The sequence below is a fragment of the Mesoplodon mirus genome, assembly GCF_964341445.2.
Source record: "Mesoplodon mirus genome assembly, chromosome: 11".
NCBI lineage: Eukaryota > Metazoa > Chordata > Mammalia > Artiodactyla > Ziphiidae > Mesoplodon > Mesoplodon mirus.
In genome coordinates this window covers 78,482,264-78,500,393 of record NC_138987.1, presented here as the reverse complement: position 1 = coordinate 78,500,393, position 18,130 = coordinate 78,482,264, and the positions used below count along the sequence as shown (strand labels likewise).

At 37.7% G+C, this 18,130-nt stretch overlaps 1 protein-coding gene across 1 annotated transcript in view; it reads right to left on the bottom strand.

Annotated features, from left to right (window-relative positions):
- OVCH1 (ovochymase 1) overlaps window positions 1–18,130 on the bottom strand; it is a gene marked incomplete at both ends in the record, with an annotated part of 86,092 nt that overhangs the window by 22,791 nt on the left and 45,171 nt on the right. The window contains 4 exon segments of the mRNA XM_082635329.1: window positions 7,124–7,263; window positions 8,227–8,362; window positions 9,808–9,933; window positions 17,778–18,002. Coding sequence (XP_082491455.1) covers window positions 7,124–7,263; window positions 8,227–8,362; window positions 9,808–9,933; window positions 17,778–18,002 — 627 coding nt within the window.

Below are 18,130 nucleotides of genomic sequence, written 5' to 3'. Positions count from 1 at the left end.
AAAAATTTCCTACTGTATTTTTACAATATTCCAAGTATACAGAAAACTAGACAAAATTATTAGTTGCTGTAAGAAAAAATGAAAAATCTGATCAATCTTATGCCTTGAGGTTTAGCTTGAGACCTCCACAGATTATAGAAATCACAATCTTAAATATTGTTTTTTTCTTCTCCCCTGTAGCTGATAAATGAAATAAAGGATTCAAATCTCTTTATTTGATAGTACATTTTCTGATAAAGCACAATAAAAAACATACACAAAAACAAATATGAAAAAAGTAATAGACTTACCAGACATATGAAAAGAATATCTCAAAGAAAATTTTTCCATGGCCAAACTGACATTGTATGTGAAAATCAACATCATAAGAGGACCATGAGATTTTAATGAAGGTGAATCTCCTTCACATAGATTTCCTAGACAAAAAAAAAAAAAAAAAAAAAAGTCTTACTATTCATCAAGGCAAAGATTACTGAGCAAAGTGAAAGGAAAAAAATTCTATTTTTAATACAAATTTATACTGTATCCCCTACCAACAATATAAAAATGGGAAAATTAAGCAAAATAAAACCCAGTTAGAATAGAGAGAGATGTTCCAGATTCTTGAGTGTAAGCAGTTCTAAGAAAGTGGTTCCAAACCAACTAGGACATTGTATCCAGTTCTTATACTGTCTGAAATACTTAGGTAGGTCTTTATATGGCTTTAAAAAGAGCAGGGCCCTGTGGGGCTCCTGGGCACAAAGGCTTTCTGTGTCCCCCGTTTCTTGAATTACAGGCAATAGCCTCCATTCAGCCTCCATGACCTTCCCTGAGTTTCAAAGGGCAGATTCAAGCAGTTGCTAATGAGGGAAGGGAGGGGAGACCAGGGAGAAACAGTCAAGAGAAACAATAGTGCAGCCTGGGGCAAGGTCCTGGCTCTCCATCAACGGATACCCACAGCAATATCTTTGAGCTGTTCTGCAGATACTGAAACCCCCTCCAGGTGGGAGAAGTTAACAATTAACCATGGTATTCTGCTCACAAGCACATAGGCCCCAGACTAGTTGGAACCTGAAGGTTGATGATGCTGACTCCTACTTACCTCACCACCAACCAATCAGAAGAATGTCCACGAGCTGATCATGCCCTCTTTGAACCATTACTATGAAACTTCTGGGCTTCCCTGGTGGCGCAGCGGTGGAGAGTCCGCCTGCCGATGCAGGGGACACGGGTTCGTGCCCCGGTCCGGGAAGATCCCACATGCCGCGGAGCGGCTGGGCCCTGTGAGCCATGGCCGCTGAGCCTGCGTGTCCGGAGCCTTTGCTCCGCAATGGGAGAGGCCACAACAGTGAGAGGCCCGCGTACAGCAAAAAAAAGCCAAACTTCTCACTACCCTCTCCAAGTGGGGACACACGGTTTTGAGGGCATTAGCCCACTGTGACCCCCTTTGCCTGGCAAAGCAATAAAGCTATTCTTTTCTACCTCACCCAAAACTGTCTCCAAGATTTAATTTGGTCTCGAGGTACAGAGGCTAGTTTCAGTCTAGCTAGGTCATCAGGGAAAAAAATATTTTTGTCACCCAAATGAAATAACTATATATAAGGGAGTATATTTGAGCCTTAGCTACATACAACCTTCATTTATCCACAGCACAGCCAAATGAATAAGAGGCAAGGTACAGTAACTGGCATGAAAGTCAAAACCACTATCTGGTGTAAATGAAATTTTTTTAGGCAATAGTTCTTAGAGGTCTCCTGTGAATCAGAATCCTAGGGCTAATTAGCAATGGTTTCACTCAACCTCCCATTACCCCTGGATTTCTAAAGCATCCTTCAGAAGATGATGGAGACTGCTCCTCACCGATGGTTCTCTCTCGTGAGGCTGACTGCTAATAGCCAGACTGCTGTCATGAAGTTCTCTGTAACTGCTACCCTATGAATCTAGTTCACCTTCTAGGACAAAACATTTTTCTTTCATCTTTTGCTTTTTATTTATTTATTGTTAATAACTTTATTTATTTATTTATTTTTGGCTGCGTTGAGTCTTCATTGCCGCGCGTGGGCTTTCTGTAGTTGCAGTGCTTGGGCTTCTCATTGTGGTGGCCTCTTGTTGTGGAGCACGGGTTCTAGGCATGCGGGCTTCAGTAGTTGTGGCACATGGGCTCAGTAGATGTGGCGCACGGGCTTAGTTGCTCCATGGCATGTGGGATCTTCCCAGACCAGAGCTCGAACCTGTGTCCCCTGCATTGGCAGGCAGATTCTTAACCACTGCGCCACCAGGGAAGTCCCTCATCTTTTGCTCTTTATAGTTTTCTTTAAGATAAGAATGTTTAACCATTCTCTGGAGAAAATTTAGAGAATTTAAAAAATAATTACTTACAATCTTGCAATCTAGAAATATCCACTTAAACATATTGGTGTGTTTCCCCTTAGACCTTTACTTAAGTTATATATAGCACTTTTTTAAAAAAATTAAAATATACTGTGTAATTTTTTCATTCCAATCTTCTCACTTAATATTGTTAATACAAGTTCATGTGCCCGACGCACGGTGAGGCCAAACAAACTGAAACGTCGGAGTTTGGAGCAGAGAAAGGTTTATTGCAAGGCCATGCAAGACTCATGCCCTAAAAAGCCTCAAACTCCCCGAAGGGTTTAGGGAAAGCATTTTTAAAAGCCAGGTTGGTGGGGTGGGGTGGGGGTGTCGCAAGGTGTGTGATCAGATTGCACACAATTCTCTGATTGCCTGATGATGAGGGAACAGGGTGATGTCACAGGGGTTAACTTTATCAGTCCTTAGGCTCCAGGAAGCCTGGGGCTCTGTGCTCATGGTCATCAAGTAGTTAACGTCTTCCATTTGGTGGACTCAGGTGGGGAGCGTTGGTGGTCCACATCTAAAACAACTCAGGAAATTTGCAGAATATGTGGGGGAAGGCCTGTCCTGGGAAGGCCCTATAGGATCCTGCTCAGTTACAATATTACATGTAAGAGTTTTCTGTCTTCTAAAAAAGCTGAAAATATTTTATTTAGTGGTGGCATAATATTTTATCCTGTGGATTTACTATACTTTTCTTAACCAATTTCCTATTTAGATCCTTTTTTTTGGCCATTATCATAAATAACACCAGCTGAATGAATATCTTACACATAAATGTAAGGCATATTTTTTATAAATATGGGTAAAAATAGAAATGCTGAATAAAAGGTTATAGATTTATAGCTTTTGAAAAACATTTCTATATCTTCCTGCAGAAAGCATACGACATATTATACCTAAACAACAACATGAAAATGTCTGTTACACTGCATTTTGTTTACTAAGTATAATCATTCTTCAAATCTTTTTTGTCAGTTAAGTAGGTAAAAATTTTTTTCATTTCCGTTTTAAAGAGGCTAAGTATTTTTTCTCACATGTATTTATTTATCTATGAGTTGCTCATTCAGATCACTTGCCCATTTTTATATTAAGGTATATCTAGGAAAATAATAATTCTGAATTGTGTTTTAAACTTAATTGATTAAACTCTTATTGTACTATTTAAAAATTGTTTTATGTCAGGGATCCTCTTAATTCTAAAAGAATATAGCTGTGCTTTACAATTGTTGAGTCAGGGTTTATTATCACAAGATTTGATTATTCAAATCTGCTCCCTGTGACAAACCATTTCTAAGTTTAACTGTTCATACACGGTACTTTCTGAAACAAACATTCTAACAAAAGCAGTTATAACACACATAGTTTCAAGTCAACAATTCTAGAACTATTAAGCTTTTCACTATTATAGGAAAACTGCCCTTTTTAGTAAACAGATGGCCAAAGGATCACTTCATTGTGACAAGAGACAAATAAGGAGAGATTTAATTTAGATTGTATAGTAACTGATATGCAGATATTCATTAACCTTCCTTATCTATCAAAAGAGGTTAAGGGTTAATCCAGTGCTTTTTGTTTTCAAAATCACTTGGGTCAATAATTTGTAATTCTTTTGGAAAATGAACAAAAGACTCAAAAGTCTTGGGAACTCTGGTTTTAACCTGAAATTTATTCAAGGCTGAGTCAAAGATATTTGGGCCTGTAAATTAATTTTATTTTACAGATTTGGGCTTTTCTAATACTGATTTGTAAACATTCCCTATATTAATTACCTTAAGCCTTTCTAAGAGTTGTTGAAAATCTTCAGTTTGTTATTTGCTTTTTAATTTTGTTTCTGTTGAAGAAAAGTTTTTAGTTATAAAGGAGTTTATTGATAATTTCCTATTGTCTTCGATGGCTTTTACATGAGAAGATCCTTCTCCATCCATAACTAACTGCTTATTTTTTAAACTTTTAGTAGCTTAAGAAAAATGCTTAACTCTTTAATCAACTGTTCTATGAGGTGAGAGAGAATATAATTTATATATTCCTCCCTGATTTGTAATGCCAAATTTATCACATATAAATGCCTTATAGTTTCTTGGGCCCCTTCTGGTCTATTTATTTCTAGTCATCTGTGTCTATTCTTGTACCAGTACTACCCTGTTTTAATTATCATTACTTTAAAGTATGTTTTAATACTGATAATTCACCTCATCATCTGGTCATTTTTTCCCCAAAAACATTTTCAGCTAGTTCTGATTATTTTAAGGATAAGCTTTAGAGTTATTATCAGTTTCCTCCTCACTCTCCAAAAACAATTCCCATTGGGATTTTGCTAGATTTTGCTATATTTGTAAATTAATTTGGGGTGAATTAATGTTAATTTTGTCTTCCAGTTTTAGAACATGGTCTTTTCTCTATTCAGATCTGTGTGTGTATATGTGTAAATTTCATATTTGCACAATAAAACACATAAAACTCACAATAAAACTCATAACCTAAAAATCACTTGATTTTAAGGTTATTCCTAGTTACATGATTTTTGTTGCTAATTATGACTGAAGTGACTTTTTCCATTATATCTTTTAACTAATTTTTACTGGGATGGTTTTAAGGATACGATTATTGTATCATTAATTTATATCTATTTTTTCCTGATTTGACCTAGTTTTAAGATAGATAATACATTTTCAATATTAAATTATTTGTGCATTCTTGGGATATAGCATAGTCAGTTATGTTAAAAATATTCATTCAATAACCTATTGACCTCAAAAATTGAGTTAACCCCTACAGGCTATGAGTCTTATGTGCAAAAATTGAAATAGAGTCATAAAATTTTTGTGGAAGAAGATAGGAAATATTACATGTTTTGTGAACTAATTCTAAGTAAAGAACAAATTCTAAGTAAAGAACAATAGATATATAGTTCATTAATTCTATATATTATAACTGATATAACTAATGTACTGTTTTCCATTTTTCTTTATTTCTTTGTTTTTCCAAACTGTGTTCTCCAACACCCCATTGATGGAGAGGTAATAGGGAAACAACAGTCTAATCTTTTCTTCTAAGCACCACAATTTTAAGAATATGAATTAAAATGTACAATTCTAATTCAAACTCAGCAGAAGCTTGGTTTCTTTTATATTGGTTAACATGCATTCTCTCATTTAATTCTCAAAGTAATCTCATGAAGCAGTACAAGTAACAGGTATTCTGTAAGGCAAGAAGCATAGATAATTTCCAAGGATACTGGGCCTAGATGCTATAGTCTCCCCACAAGAAGTTAAGCCCTTATTGATGTTATGTTGACTCAGGAACCAGGAAAGCTCCATGTTTACTAACATTCCCTTAAGTAGGAACACAAAGATTGTTAATACACCTGCTTCTGGGATGGTAATGTCAGCCCAAAGAATAAAAGGACAGTGGGTTAGCAATTCGCTATTTTATCAACTCTGGCAGGGCTCTACCTATGTGGAGAGCAACACTGGCATCTGGGTCCTTTCTAAAGAGTCAAAGGCCAGCAAAATGCCACACATCCTCTCCCTCTGGGAGTCACCTTGTTACCTTAGGCATCTGTATCTCTGACTTAAGCAAATTGGGAGTTTGGGTTTTTTTTGCAGTATACGGGCCTCCCACTGTCGTGGCCTCTCCCGCTGCGGAGCACAGGCTCCAGACACACAGGCCCAGCGGCCACGGCTCACGGGCCTAGCCGCTCCACAGCATGTGGGATCCTCCCGGACCGGGGCACGAACCCGCGTCCCCTGCATCGGCAGGCAGACTCTCAACCACTGTGCCACCAGGGAAGCCCACATTGAGAATTTTTAATGCCCATGTATCTGTGTGTGCTAGTGATGGCAGAGTGTCTCTTCTTTTATATCACACAAAAAGTTGCAGGTAGATTAGCTTCATGTCACAAATGAGGACAGTGATTCTTAGAAAGCTTTGGGAACATTCCCAAAGTCACTGAATTACTATGTGGTAGAACTGTGATCTACTGGACCCAGGACCGTCAGATTCCAGAACTCTAGGCTGCTATATCCGGGTGTATTGGGTAACATCAGTCAGCCAGCCCAAACCCTGTTTCCATTTCCCTTTTCTCTAGTCATCTCCCAGTTAGGTATGGCCATGTGACAAATCTGGCCAAAGTGACTTAAATTTACTACAGGATTCCTGGAAACGTATTTGCTTTCTCCTTGGTAATAATCCTTCCCTGTGCCCCTTCTTCCTTTTTCCTCCAGTGTAATGGTGACAACTGAGATAGCCATTATGGAACCACTAGGAAAAGGCCAAGAGAATTGCAGTAACGTCATTCTTCACAGAGTTGAACTGTTGAGCTGGTGGTGCATCTGCATCCCTCTGGATTTCTCTTTCTTTCAGAATAATAAACTTAAGTCAGTGTAATCAGGTTTTCGGTTACTATCTAATTGACAAACCCATTTAATGCCTTTCCTGTGAACATATTTTGCCTGATTAATATTATATTCTCAATTTTCTTGCATTACATTTGTCTAAGACTGTTTATCCTTTATTTTTAGTATTTCTGGGCAAGTGTAATCTAGGTATGACCCAAGTAAACAGCATATAGTTGGGTTCCTTTTTAACTTAATCAGAGAGTGTTACATTAATTTCAATTACAATATAAAATAGTAACAGTAAGGCTATTTCAATATCACATAAGAGACTAATTTATGTCATCTGTAATTCACACACTGAATATAAAATGCTCTAAGAATATTTTGTAAAAGAAAATCAATAGCATAGTTCTTCACAGGAAATTAGTTACCTATTAATTTTTTGCTTGATCCAAATCCTTCGTAAACCCACAGGTGACCCTGACAGGCCAAGGGCATTGGTTGCATCTGGAAGTTGACAATTTCAAGGCGAATGATGTGATTTGAAGGGGCTAATAATATCCAGTGGCAGCTGTAGCACAGATGAAAGAAAGTCAGAAATGATTTCTAAATAGCATATGTTGTTGTTTATTTTGTTCATAATTCAATGCATCACTCAGTGAGTCACTGTTATTGACTCTACCTGCTTCTTCTGTGCTTAAGGTGAAAGAAAGATTTAAACTATAACAATTAAAAATATTTTCTAATACTGAATTTGTCAAAAGTTCACCCATTATGGTGAATGGTTGGTCAATCACTTGTATTTTATAAATTCTGATTGGCAGCCTATAAGAGTTAAAGAAGTATTCTTGTCCCAAACTTCCCCAAATCACATAAATTTGCTTAGGATTGATACTATATGAATCTTCAATTTTTGTTTCTCATTTTAAATTTATTCTAATGTTTAATTCACGGAAGGTTCTCTTTCCGCTGTGGCTTTTTTTTTTTTTTTTTTTGTGGTACGCTGGCCTCTCACCGCTGTGGCCTCTCCCGCTACAGAGCACAGGCTCCAGATGCGCAGGCCCAGCGGCCATGGCCCACGGGCCCAGCCGCTCCACGGCACATGGGATCCTCCTGGACCGGGACCCGAACCCATGTCCCTTGCATCGGCAGGCGGACTCTCAACCACTGCACCACCAGGGAAGCCCCCTCCACTGTGGCATTTTAAGAACCATTTATTGAGTACCTACTATGTGCAAGAAGCTTTTATGTACATTATTTCAATCTCCAAAACTCTTTGATAGAGATTTGCCTTTCCACTTTACCTAATAAATAGTCTCTTTTGTTAGGAAAGTACAATTTATCAACAGTATTTATTAATGTAATTTTACATTCAGTTTTCATATATTGAAGGCCTCAAATCAGGGATTATCTCAAAGTCTATTCTTTAAGGGAAGGAAGTGGAAAATAATGCCTTAAGCAAATAACAAATGTCCCTGCTTGTCAAGGGATCATCCATGAACTTCTTCCATTGTAGTAAACATTCTTTCCTCACCTCATAGTGGTTCTGTGAAAATATCTTGGGATTTGTATGATTCCTGTTGGTTTGGTAAGAATAACATCATCACAAGTAGTCACATGCTCTTGGTTTGAACTCTGAAGAAACTTGGTAGTTTTACTGCCCTTTGGACCTAGAAATAAAGAAGAAAAGGGATTGAGGTAAAACTAATTTTAAAGAGGCTTGTTATATGCCTTTTCAGATCAGAGCTATCAGCTTTCCTCCCTAGTTGTTTTAGAAAAAAGTTAACAGGAGGTGGTTAGTTTCACTAAAAATTTTCTATCTGCAACATTCAAAAGATACAGAAAACCAGCACCTCTCTCAAATTATCTTTGGCACAGCCTAGGGTCTATGGAAGATAAAGTGTGATAACTATAGAAAATGCAGGTTCCCTGCACAATTCCATCTAAAAGCAGTATTCATTTTGAAAAAAAAATTTATTGAAGTATAATTGATTTACAATATTGTGTTAATTTCTGGTGTACAGCAAAGTGATTCAGTTTTACATATATAAATATATATATATAAATATATATATATGTATATACACACACATATATATATACACACACATATATTCTTTTTCATATTCTTTTCCATTATGTTTTATTACAGGACATTGAATATATTTCCCTGTGCTATACAGTTCCCTGTTGTTTATCTGTTTTATATATAGTAGTTTGTATCTGCTAATCCCAAACTCCTAATTTATCCCTCCCTGACCCCCTCTCCCCTTTGGCAGCCACAAGTTTGTTTTCAATGTCTGTGAGTCTGTATCAGTTTTGTAAATAAGTTCATTTGTATCATATTTTAGATTCCACTATATATATATATATATATATATGTGATATCATTTGATATTTGTTAAAAGCAATATTCATAACATAGTTGTTTAGGAAGAAACTTTCATATGATATACATGCTTTTCTTTATTACTCACTTAACTTTTCTTCCAAATGTCTCTCTGCAATGCTTTTCAGTGCCAAAGAGAGAACCTAGCTCTTGGTTACCTACGTTCATCAAGAGTCAGAAACCTCCCTAATGACATGTTTGAAAATGCAGTCTGAAAACTCTGAATTGCATGAGTTTATATTTATAATGCTAGCATCTACTATTTGTTTAGTTTGTTTTCACAACTCATTCTAACCTTTTATTATTATAATATCACTATAAAGAAAACTCTAATACAGAGATAATAAATTGTCAAGAGCTAATCAGCCAGCTAAGACTTAGAACTCAAATCTTTCAATCCACAAGAATTATGGCTACAGAAAAGGATCAGTGTGGTGTAAAATCACAATCACAATAAAAAATGCTATCTTGCAATCAATATATCTTAGCCATGTCCAGAAATCACAATTCTGAATGATTTACAAGTCAATCAGCTTATTTACTGAGTAGTTTTTCCTCTTGGACCAGACCAATCTCATATCACTTAAATAGATTTTCCCTTCAAACATAAACTCTTTCCCCCCAGAAACAATTTTTCTTACAAAACAATGTATAAGTTTTGAAATATTCCTAAAAACAAAAACATTGATTTTTAACTTCATAAGTTTACTAAATGACCAAACATACCTTGGACTCTAAAGACAATATAATTTATGCCAAAAGCACCTTGCACACGGGAGTGAAATGTCACCCTCACCAGTGGTCCAGAGCTCATGAAAATCATTGGGTAAAGCCTTCTCCCACATAATTCACCTAGGTTAAAAAAAAAATCAAATTTGATAAAAAACAAGAACATTTGCTTTTTTAACAGTTCTCTAATTTAGGCGTAGCAATTACTTAAACTCCACTCTGCAAAATGAGGAGCAGGGTTCCAGAACTCAAATGACTCACCCAAAGTCACAGACTGATGGTGGGGAGTCAGGATTGGAAGCCACGTCCAAAAATTCAATACCTATTACAGTTGACTATGTCACACTGCTCCCTTGAAGGACAATAGGTAGCAAATTATTTTATCTTTAAAATAAGGCTGATGTACCATTTTTCTCCTAGGAAAGTAACCTATTTATTAAAAATATATCACTATGAAAATCCATGATGGAAAACTTTTTCTACCTGAAAATTTATTCTTTCCCTACATCCAATCTTCTTTTGATCACTTTAAGAACCTAAGTCAAAGACACAACATAAAATTATAACCATAATTCTAAAATGATTCAGAGGGCTGATTAAAAAGGTATAGAAACAACCCTTGATTTTCTTAGAATCAAAGTCACCTACTATTAAGAATAATTCAGTATCATTCTGTATCATTTATTTAAATGTCACCTGCTCAGAAAGGCTTTTGCCAGTTATACTGCATACAACTCTATGGCACCTGCATCCCAGATGCTTCTTCTCTCCCTTCCCACCTCATTTTCCCCCAGCCCTTCTGTCTAACGTATTATATATTTTATTGTACTATGTGTCCTCCCCCAACTAGAATATAAGGTTGGTAAGGGCGGGCATTTTTTTTTTTTGTCCATTTTGTTCACTACTGGATGCCCACAACTGAGAAGGGTCAGTCCCTGGCCCACAGTAGGTGTTCCATATATATTTGTAGGAGGAAAGAAGGGAGATTATATACAAGAAGAAAAAAACATTAGTTGGCATAACATCTTAGGGTAAATGATGTTGAAATACTATTTGAAGAATGAGCAAATATTTATTTATAGCAAAAAGAGATGAACGCAGCTCTTGAATGGTTTCTGGCTCCCACAGGGAAAAACATAGCATTTTACACTGTACTAGAATACTACCTGACTTGAGTAAGAGGTAATATTTCTATCATAGTCCTACAGTTCCACTAGCTATCATCTGAAGGAGAGGACAATTCCACAAGTTTCAAGCTGACAATTTCAAATCAAAGAAATGCTACATTGAAAAATTATAGGGGTTCCCCAGGTAATCCACAACAAAGTCAAACATGGTTTTCAGTAGGACAATGATAAAGGCAAGTTTTCCCAGAAATCATTTACTTCTATATGAGAATCTGGTATATGATAAAGATAGCTATAAATTAGAGAGAAAATAATTTTTTTAAAAAAGAAAGCAGTCATAAGGCCATTTTACCATATCAGAAAATATATTTCAGCAGGATTAAGCTTTTTTTAATTAAAAAATTTCTGACCTCGGATTGAGAAATTAATTTTTAAAAATAAAAGCAAAGAGATAAATCAAAGATCAAAGATATATATGAATGTATTTAAACCAATAAATTTAAAAATATTTACATCAACATATAAATACACAAAATTTAAAGGCAAATGACAACCTTATGAATAAGTACTTGTAACTTATGACAAAGGAAAAAGTATTATATATACATAATATATATACATATATATAGCTCTTATAAACCAATAATAAGATCAATACTCAAATTTAAAAATAGACGGTAATGACAACAAATTTAAAAATACAAATAGCTAACCAACACATGAAAAAAATTTATCCCCATTAATGATTTTTAAAAAGTACAAATGCTCATTAAATTGATAATATCAGGTTATGGGCATGGTGAAAGAGGCTCTTATGTATTGCTAATGGCAGTGAAAAATGATTTAGTCTTTCTTTTTTTTAAACAAGTATTTAATTAATTAATTAATTAATTTTAAAATTTTATTTAATTTTGGCCACGTTGGGTCTTCGTTGCTGCACGCAAGCTTTCTTTAGTTGCAGCAAGAGGGGGCTACTCTTCATTGTGGTGTGTGGGTTTCTCATTGTGGTGGCTTCTCTTGTTGTGGAGCATGGGCTCTAGGTGCATGGGCTTCAGTAGTTGCAGCATGAGGGCTCAGTAGTTGTGGCTCACGGGCTGTAGAGCACAGGCTCAGTAGTTGTGGTGCACAGGCTTAGTTGCTCCATGGCATGTGGGATCTTCCCAGACCAGGGCTCGAACCCATGTCCCCTGCATTGGCAGGTGGATTCTTAACCACTCTGCCACCAGGGAAGTCCCTGATTTAGTCTTTCTGAAGAATAATTTAGCAGTATGCATTCATGCACACACACAAAAAATGTTCTGAGTCTCTATTATCCCAATTTGGGGAGACATAGTAGGGAAAAATAAATAGCCAGATCCCTGTTCTCATAATGCTTTCATGTGAGTCAGATAAGTGAAGAAGATGATTTCAAATAGAAACCACTGTTACAAATGAAATAACCAACAGAATATGATAGAAAACAACTGTGGGAGGTGAAGGATGATGCTACTTAAGACTAAGAAGGCCTCTTTAAGGAGGTGACCTTTCAGTCAGTTACTCATATATTAAATGCCTTCATTTTGTCCAGCAACGTTCTAAGCACTGGGGATTCCTGAAGTGAAGAGATGAGTTTCAGTCCTCGAGAAGCTCATATCAATAGGGAAGACACTGACATGAAAACATGAAACAACCTTATAGGTTAGAAGACAATAATGCCAAGAGAAGGGCCACTAAGAAGTACAGAGGTGGGAGTGATGAAATTCACATCAATCAGGTAGGCCTCATTAAGAAGGCACATTCTATGTGGAGAAAATGGAACCCTTGAACACTGTTGGTGGGAATGAAAATTGGTGCAGCCACTGTGGAAAACAGTATGACGGTTTCTCAAAAAGCTAAAAATAGAACTATGATATGACCCAGTAATTCCACTCCTGAGTATATATCCAAAAAAATCAAAAACACCAGTTCAAAAAGATACATGCACCCCAAAGTTCATAACAGCATTATTTACACTTGCCAAGATATGGAAGCAATCTAAGTATGAATGGATAAAGAAGATGTGATATATATACACAATGGAATACTACTCAGCCATAAAGAAGAACAAAATGTTGCCATTTGCAGCAACATGGATGGACTTGTAGGGCATTATGCTAAGTGAAATAAGTCAGACAGAAAAAGACAAATACTGTATGATATCACTTACATGTGGAATCTAAAAAATACAACTAGTGGTGGGTGGAGTCAAGATGGCAGCATGGGAGGACACTGAGTTTGCATCTCCCCAAACTAGGGCACCTGCTGGACACTGGTGGGGGACTTTTGACACCCAAGGAGATGGGAGAAACCCTCAAGCGACCAGGTAGGACACGAGGGGAGTGAGAGGGGAGGAGAGGTGGAGACTGGACAGAACTGGTGCCCCTGAAAGGTGGCTGTGAGAGGGGAGGGGGTCCCTTGCCTGGAGAGACCCTTAGGGGCTCGGAGGATCATGGGGGAGCATGCCTAGCATTTCTCCTGCCCAACTGGGCCCCAGGAAGCCAGCTGGGCTCCCAGACCGGGTCTGCTGCCCTCTGAGGCCCCCTCTGGGCTGTGTGGGGCACAGGACTTGTTGCACAAGTCCTCAACAAAATACTAGCAAACAGAATCCAACAATACATTAAAAGGATCATACACCATGAACAAGTGGGATTTATCCCAGGAATGCAAAGATTCTTCAATATATGCAAATAAATCAATGTGATACACCATATTAACAAACTGAAGGGGAAAAACCATATGATCATCTCAATAGATGCAGAAAAAGCTTTTGACAAAATTCAACACTCATTTATGATAAAAACTCTCCCAAAAATGTGCATAGAGGGAACCTACCTCAACATAATATAGGCCATATATGACAAACTCACAGCAAACATCATTCTCAATGGTGAAAAACTGAAAGCATTTCCACTAAGATCAGGAACAAGACAAGGATGTACACTCTTGCCACTCTTATTCAACATATTTTTGGAAGTCCTAGCCATGGCAATCAGAGAAGAAATAAAAGGAATACAAATTGGAAAAGAAGAAGTAAAACTGTCACTGTTTTCAGATGACATGATACTATACATAGAAAATCCTAAAGATGCCACCAGAAAACTACTAGAACTAATCAGTGAATTTGATAAGGTTGCAGGATACAAAATTAATGCACAGAAATCTCTTGCATTCCTATACACTAACAATGAAAAACCAGAAAGAGAAATTAAGGAAACAATCCCATTTATCATCGCAACAAAATAAATAAAGTACGTAGGAATAAACCTACCTAAGGAGGTGAATGACTTGTACTCAGAAAACTATACAACACTGATGAAAGAAATCAAAGATGACATAAACAGATAGAGAAATATATTATGCTCCTGGACTGGAAGAATCAATATTATAAAAATGTCTATACTACCCAAAGCAGTCTACAGAGTCAATGCAATCCCTATCAAACTACCAATGGCATTCTTTACAGAATTAGAACAAAAAATGTTACAATTGTATAGAAACACAGAAAACCCTGAATAGCCAACGCAAACTTGAGAAAGAAAAATGGAGCTGGAGGAATCAGGCTCCCGGACTTCAGATTATACTACAAAGCTACAGTAATCAAGACAATATGGTACTGGCACAAAAACAGAAATATAGATCAATGGTACAGAATAGATAGCCCAGAGATAAACCCACACATATATGGTCACCTAATTTATTTCAAGGGAGGCAAGAACATACAGTGGAGAAAAGACAGCCTCTTCAATAAGTGGTGCTGGGAAAACTGGACAGCTACATGTAAAAGAATGAAATTAGAACATTCCCTAACACCATACACAAAAATAAACTCAAAATGGATTAAAGACCTAAATGTAAGACTGAATACTATAAAACTCTTAGAGGAAAATATAGGAAAAACATACTTTGACATAAACCAGAGCAAGATCTTTTTTTGACCCGCCTCCTAGAGTAATAAAAATAAAAACAAAAATAAACAAATGGGACCTAATGAAACTTAAAAGCTTTTGCACAGCAAAGGAAACCATGAAAAAGATGAAAAGACAAGCCTCAGAATAGGAGAAAATATTTGCAAACAAAGCAACGGACAAAGGATTAATCTCCAACATATTCTAACAGCTCATGGAGCGCAATACCAAAAAAACAAAAACCCAATTAAAAAAATGGGCAGAAGGCCTAAATAGACATTTCACCAAAGAAGACATACAGATGGCCAAGAGGCACATGAAAAGATGCTCAACATCACTAATTATTAGAGAAATGAAAATCAAAACTACAATGAGGTATCACCTCACACCGGTCAGAATGGCCATCATCAAAAAAATCTACAAACAATAAATCCCGGAGAGGGTGTGGAGAAAAGGGAACCCTTTTGCACTGTTAATGGGAATGTAAATTGATACATCCACTGTGGAGAACAGTATGGAGTTTCCTTGAAAAACTAAAAATAGAACTACCATATGACCCAGCAATCCCACTACTGGGCATATACCCTGAGAAAACCATAATTCAAAAGGACACATGTACCCCAGTGTTCACTGCAGCACTATTTACAATAGCCAGGACATGGAAACAACCTAAATGTCCAACGACAGATGAATGGATAAAGAAGATGTGGTGCATATATACAATGGAATATTACTCAGCCACAAAAAGGAACAAAACTGGGTCATTTGTAGAGATGTGGATGGACCTAGAGTCTGTCCTACAGAATGAAGTAAGCCAGAGTGAGAAAAACAAATAGCGTATATTAACTCGTATATGTGGAACCTAGATAAATGGTACAGATGAACCTATTTGCAGGGCAGGAATAGAGATGTAGATGTAGAGAAGAGACATGTGGACACAGGTGGGGAAGGGGAGGGTGGGACGAATTGGGAGATTAAGTTTGACATGAATACACTGCCACGTGTAAAATATATAGCTAGTGGGAAACTCCTGTACAGCACAGGGAGCTCAGCTCAGTGCTCTGTGATGACCTAGATGGCTGGGATGTGGGGGGAAGGGAGCTCCAAGAGGGAGGTGATATGGGTACACATATAGCTGATTCACTTCACTGTACCGCAGAAACTAACACAGCATTGTAAAGCAGTTATACTCCAATGGGGAAAAAAACCAAACAAACTAATGAATATAACAAAAAGAAGCTGACTCAGATATAGAGAATAAATTAGTGGTTACCAGTGGGGAGGGTGTCAATATAGAGATGGGGGAGTGGGAAGCACAAACCATTGGGTGTAAGATAGGCTCAAGGATGTGCTGTAGAACACGGGGAATAGAGCCAGTATTTTGTATTAGCTATACAAATGTAAATGCAAAGTCACCTTTAAAATTATATTAAAAAATATCAAATCAGGGCTTCCCTGGTGGCGCAGTGGTTGAGAGTCCACCTGCCGATGCAGGGGGCACGGGTTCGGGCCCCAGTCCGGGAGGATCCCACATGCCGCAGAGCGGCTAGGGCCATGAGCCATGGCCGCTGAGCCTGCATGTCCGGAGCCTGTGCTCCACAACGGGAGAGGCCACAACAGTGAGAGGCCTGCATACCACAAAAAAAAAAAAAAAAAGAAGGCACATTCTAGGCAAGACTTGACTAGATGGATGAGGAAGAGGTCTTTGAAGAGCTGGGAGAGGTGATGGACAAGGGCCCTGAGGGGAGAGCATGACGAGCTAAGGGAGAGCTAGGCAAAAGGTCATCCTAGGGAGTCTGGATTTCACTGCAGCTACAAGGAACCATTTTATTCAGGGTGGATGGGGAAGGTAATCTGATCATAGGGGAAAAATGTGCAATGTGAGATAGGCAGTTAATCATTTTCTCTGCAGTCTAAATGAGATAGTATTTCTAAAGAAAGATCCTTTAAATAAATGCTTGAGCCTTCTAAGTCAATAATTCAATCTCTCAGAGTTTATCCTGAGAAAACAATCTCAACCTCAAAGCAATTCCCTGGCCTCCGTATACTCCTGTATCAAGCACGTGCACTTGTGTGTGAATCACACACACTCAGAGTAACATACATAAACTTTTCTTTCCAGGTATCCCCATCAACCAAATTATTTCCAACACCTTCCCACCTCCCCCTTTACTGAGAGCCAAAAAGCCTGTATTACACCTATACAAAGAACAGGTGGCGGGCTTCCCTGATGGCGCAGTGGTTGAGAGTCTGCCTGTCAGTGCAGGGGACACAGGTCCGTGCCCCGGTCCAGGAAGATCCCACGTGCCGCGGAACGGCTGGGCCCATGAGCCGTGGCCGCTGAGCCTGTGTGTCCAGAGCCTGTGCTCTGCAAAGGGACAGGCCACAACAGTGAGAGGCCCGCATACCGCAAAAAAAAAAAAAAAAAAAAAAGAACAGGTGGCAAGTTTGCTGAACAAAACCAGGTTTGCCTGTACAGGAAATGAGATGACAGTTGGCATGTTATTAGCAAATCTTTTTAATTCTACCATGTTAAAAGGCTTTAATGTATTTTGCTTTATTTGAAACTTCAGCACCTTACCCCCTGCATGATTTTTAATTATCTTAACCCCTCCTCTGTCTTACACAAATTTCTGGCACTCTGGCACGGTTCTGCTATGTTTGAAGAAGCTGGGTTCTCCCGTCTTTTTTTTTTTTTTCCAAATACACATACATACAAACACTTCCATTCAACCTTTAGTATACCTGTTTTGTAAATTCAAATTTTGAAAATATTATATGTGCCTAGAAAAAAAGTCACGCCTACTACATGAATCAACATTTCAGTATTATTACCAAGTCAAACTCTCCCTTTGATCATAAGCCACCTACACAGAAAAGGCTCCCAGCACAACGTATAAATGCCCCTAAGGTTTACCTGACATCCTTCTCTCATTGTGGTTTTCTTCATAAATAGTCAGAGCTGAATCACGACACACATGAGACCCAGGGAGTGACAGATACTCAACTGTAAATTTTGCCATACTGCTTGGTGAAACTCTGAGCACCCAAGAACATTCCAGTTTTCCTCTATAATCCAGTGGATATCTTGGAGAGGAAAAAAAGCCTCTGGGCTCTTCCAGCTCCACTTCAGAGTAACAGCCTATGATTCAGAATATAGGGACACCAGGGACCACATAAATAAGACAAAGAAAAATGAGATTTTATCATAAACTTGAATAATTTAGGCTTGCAAGAAGAAAATGAAAACAATTACCATCAGTTAAAAGT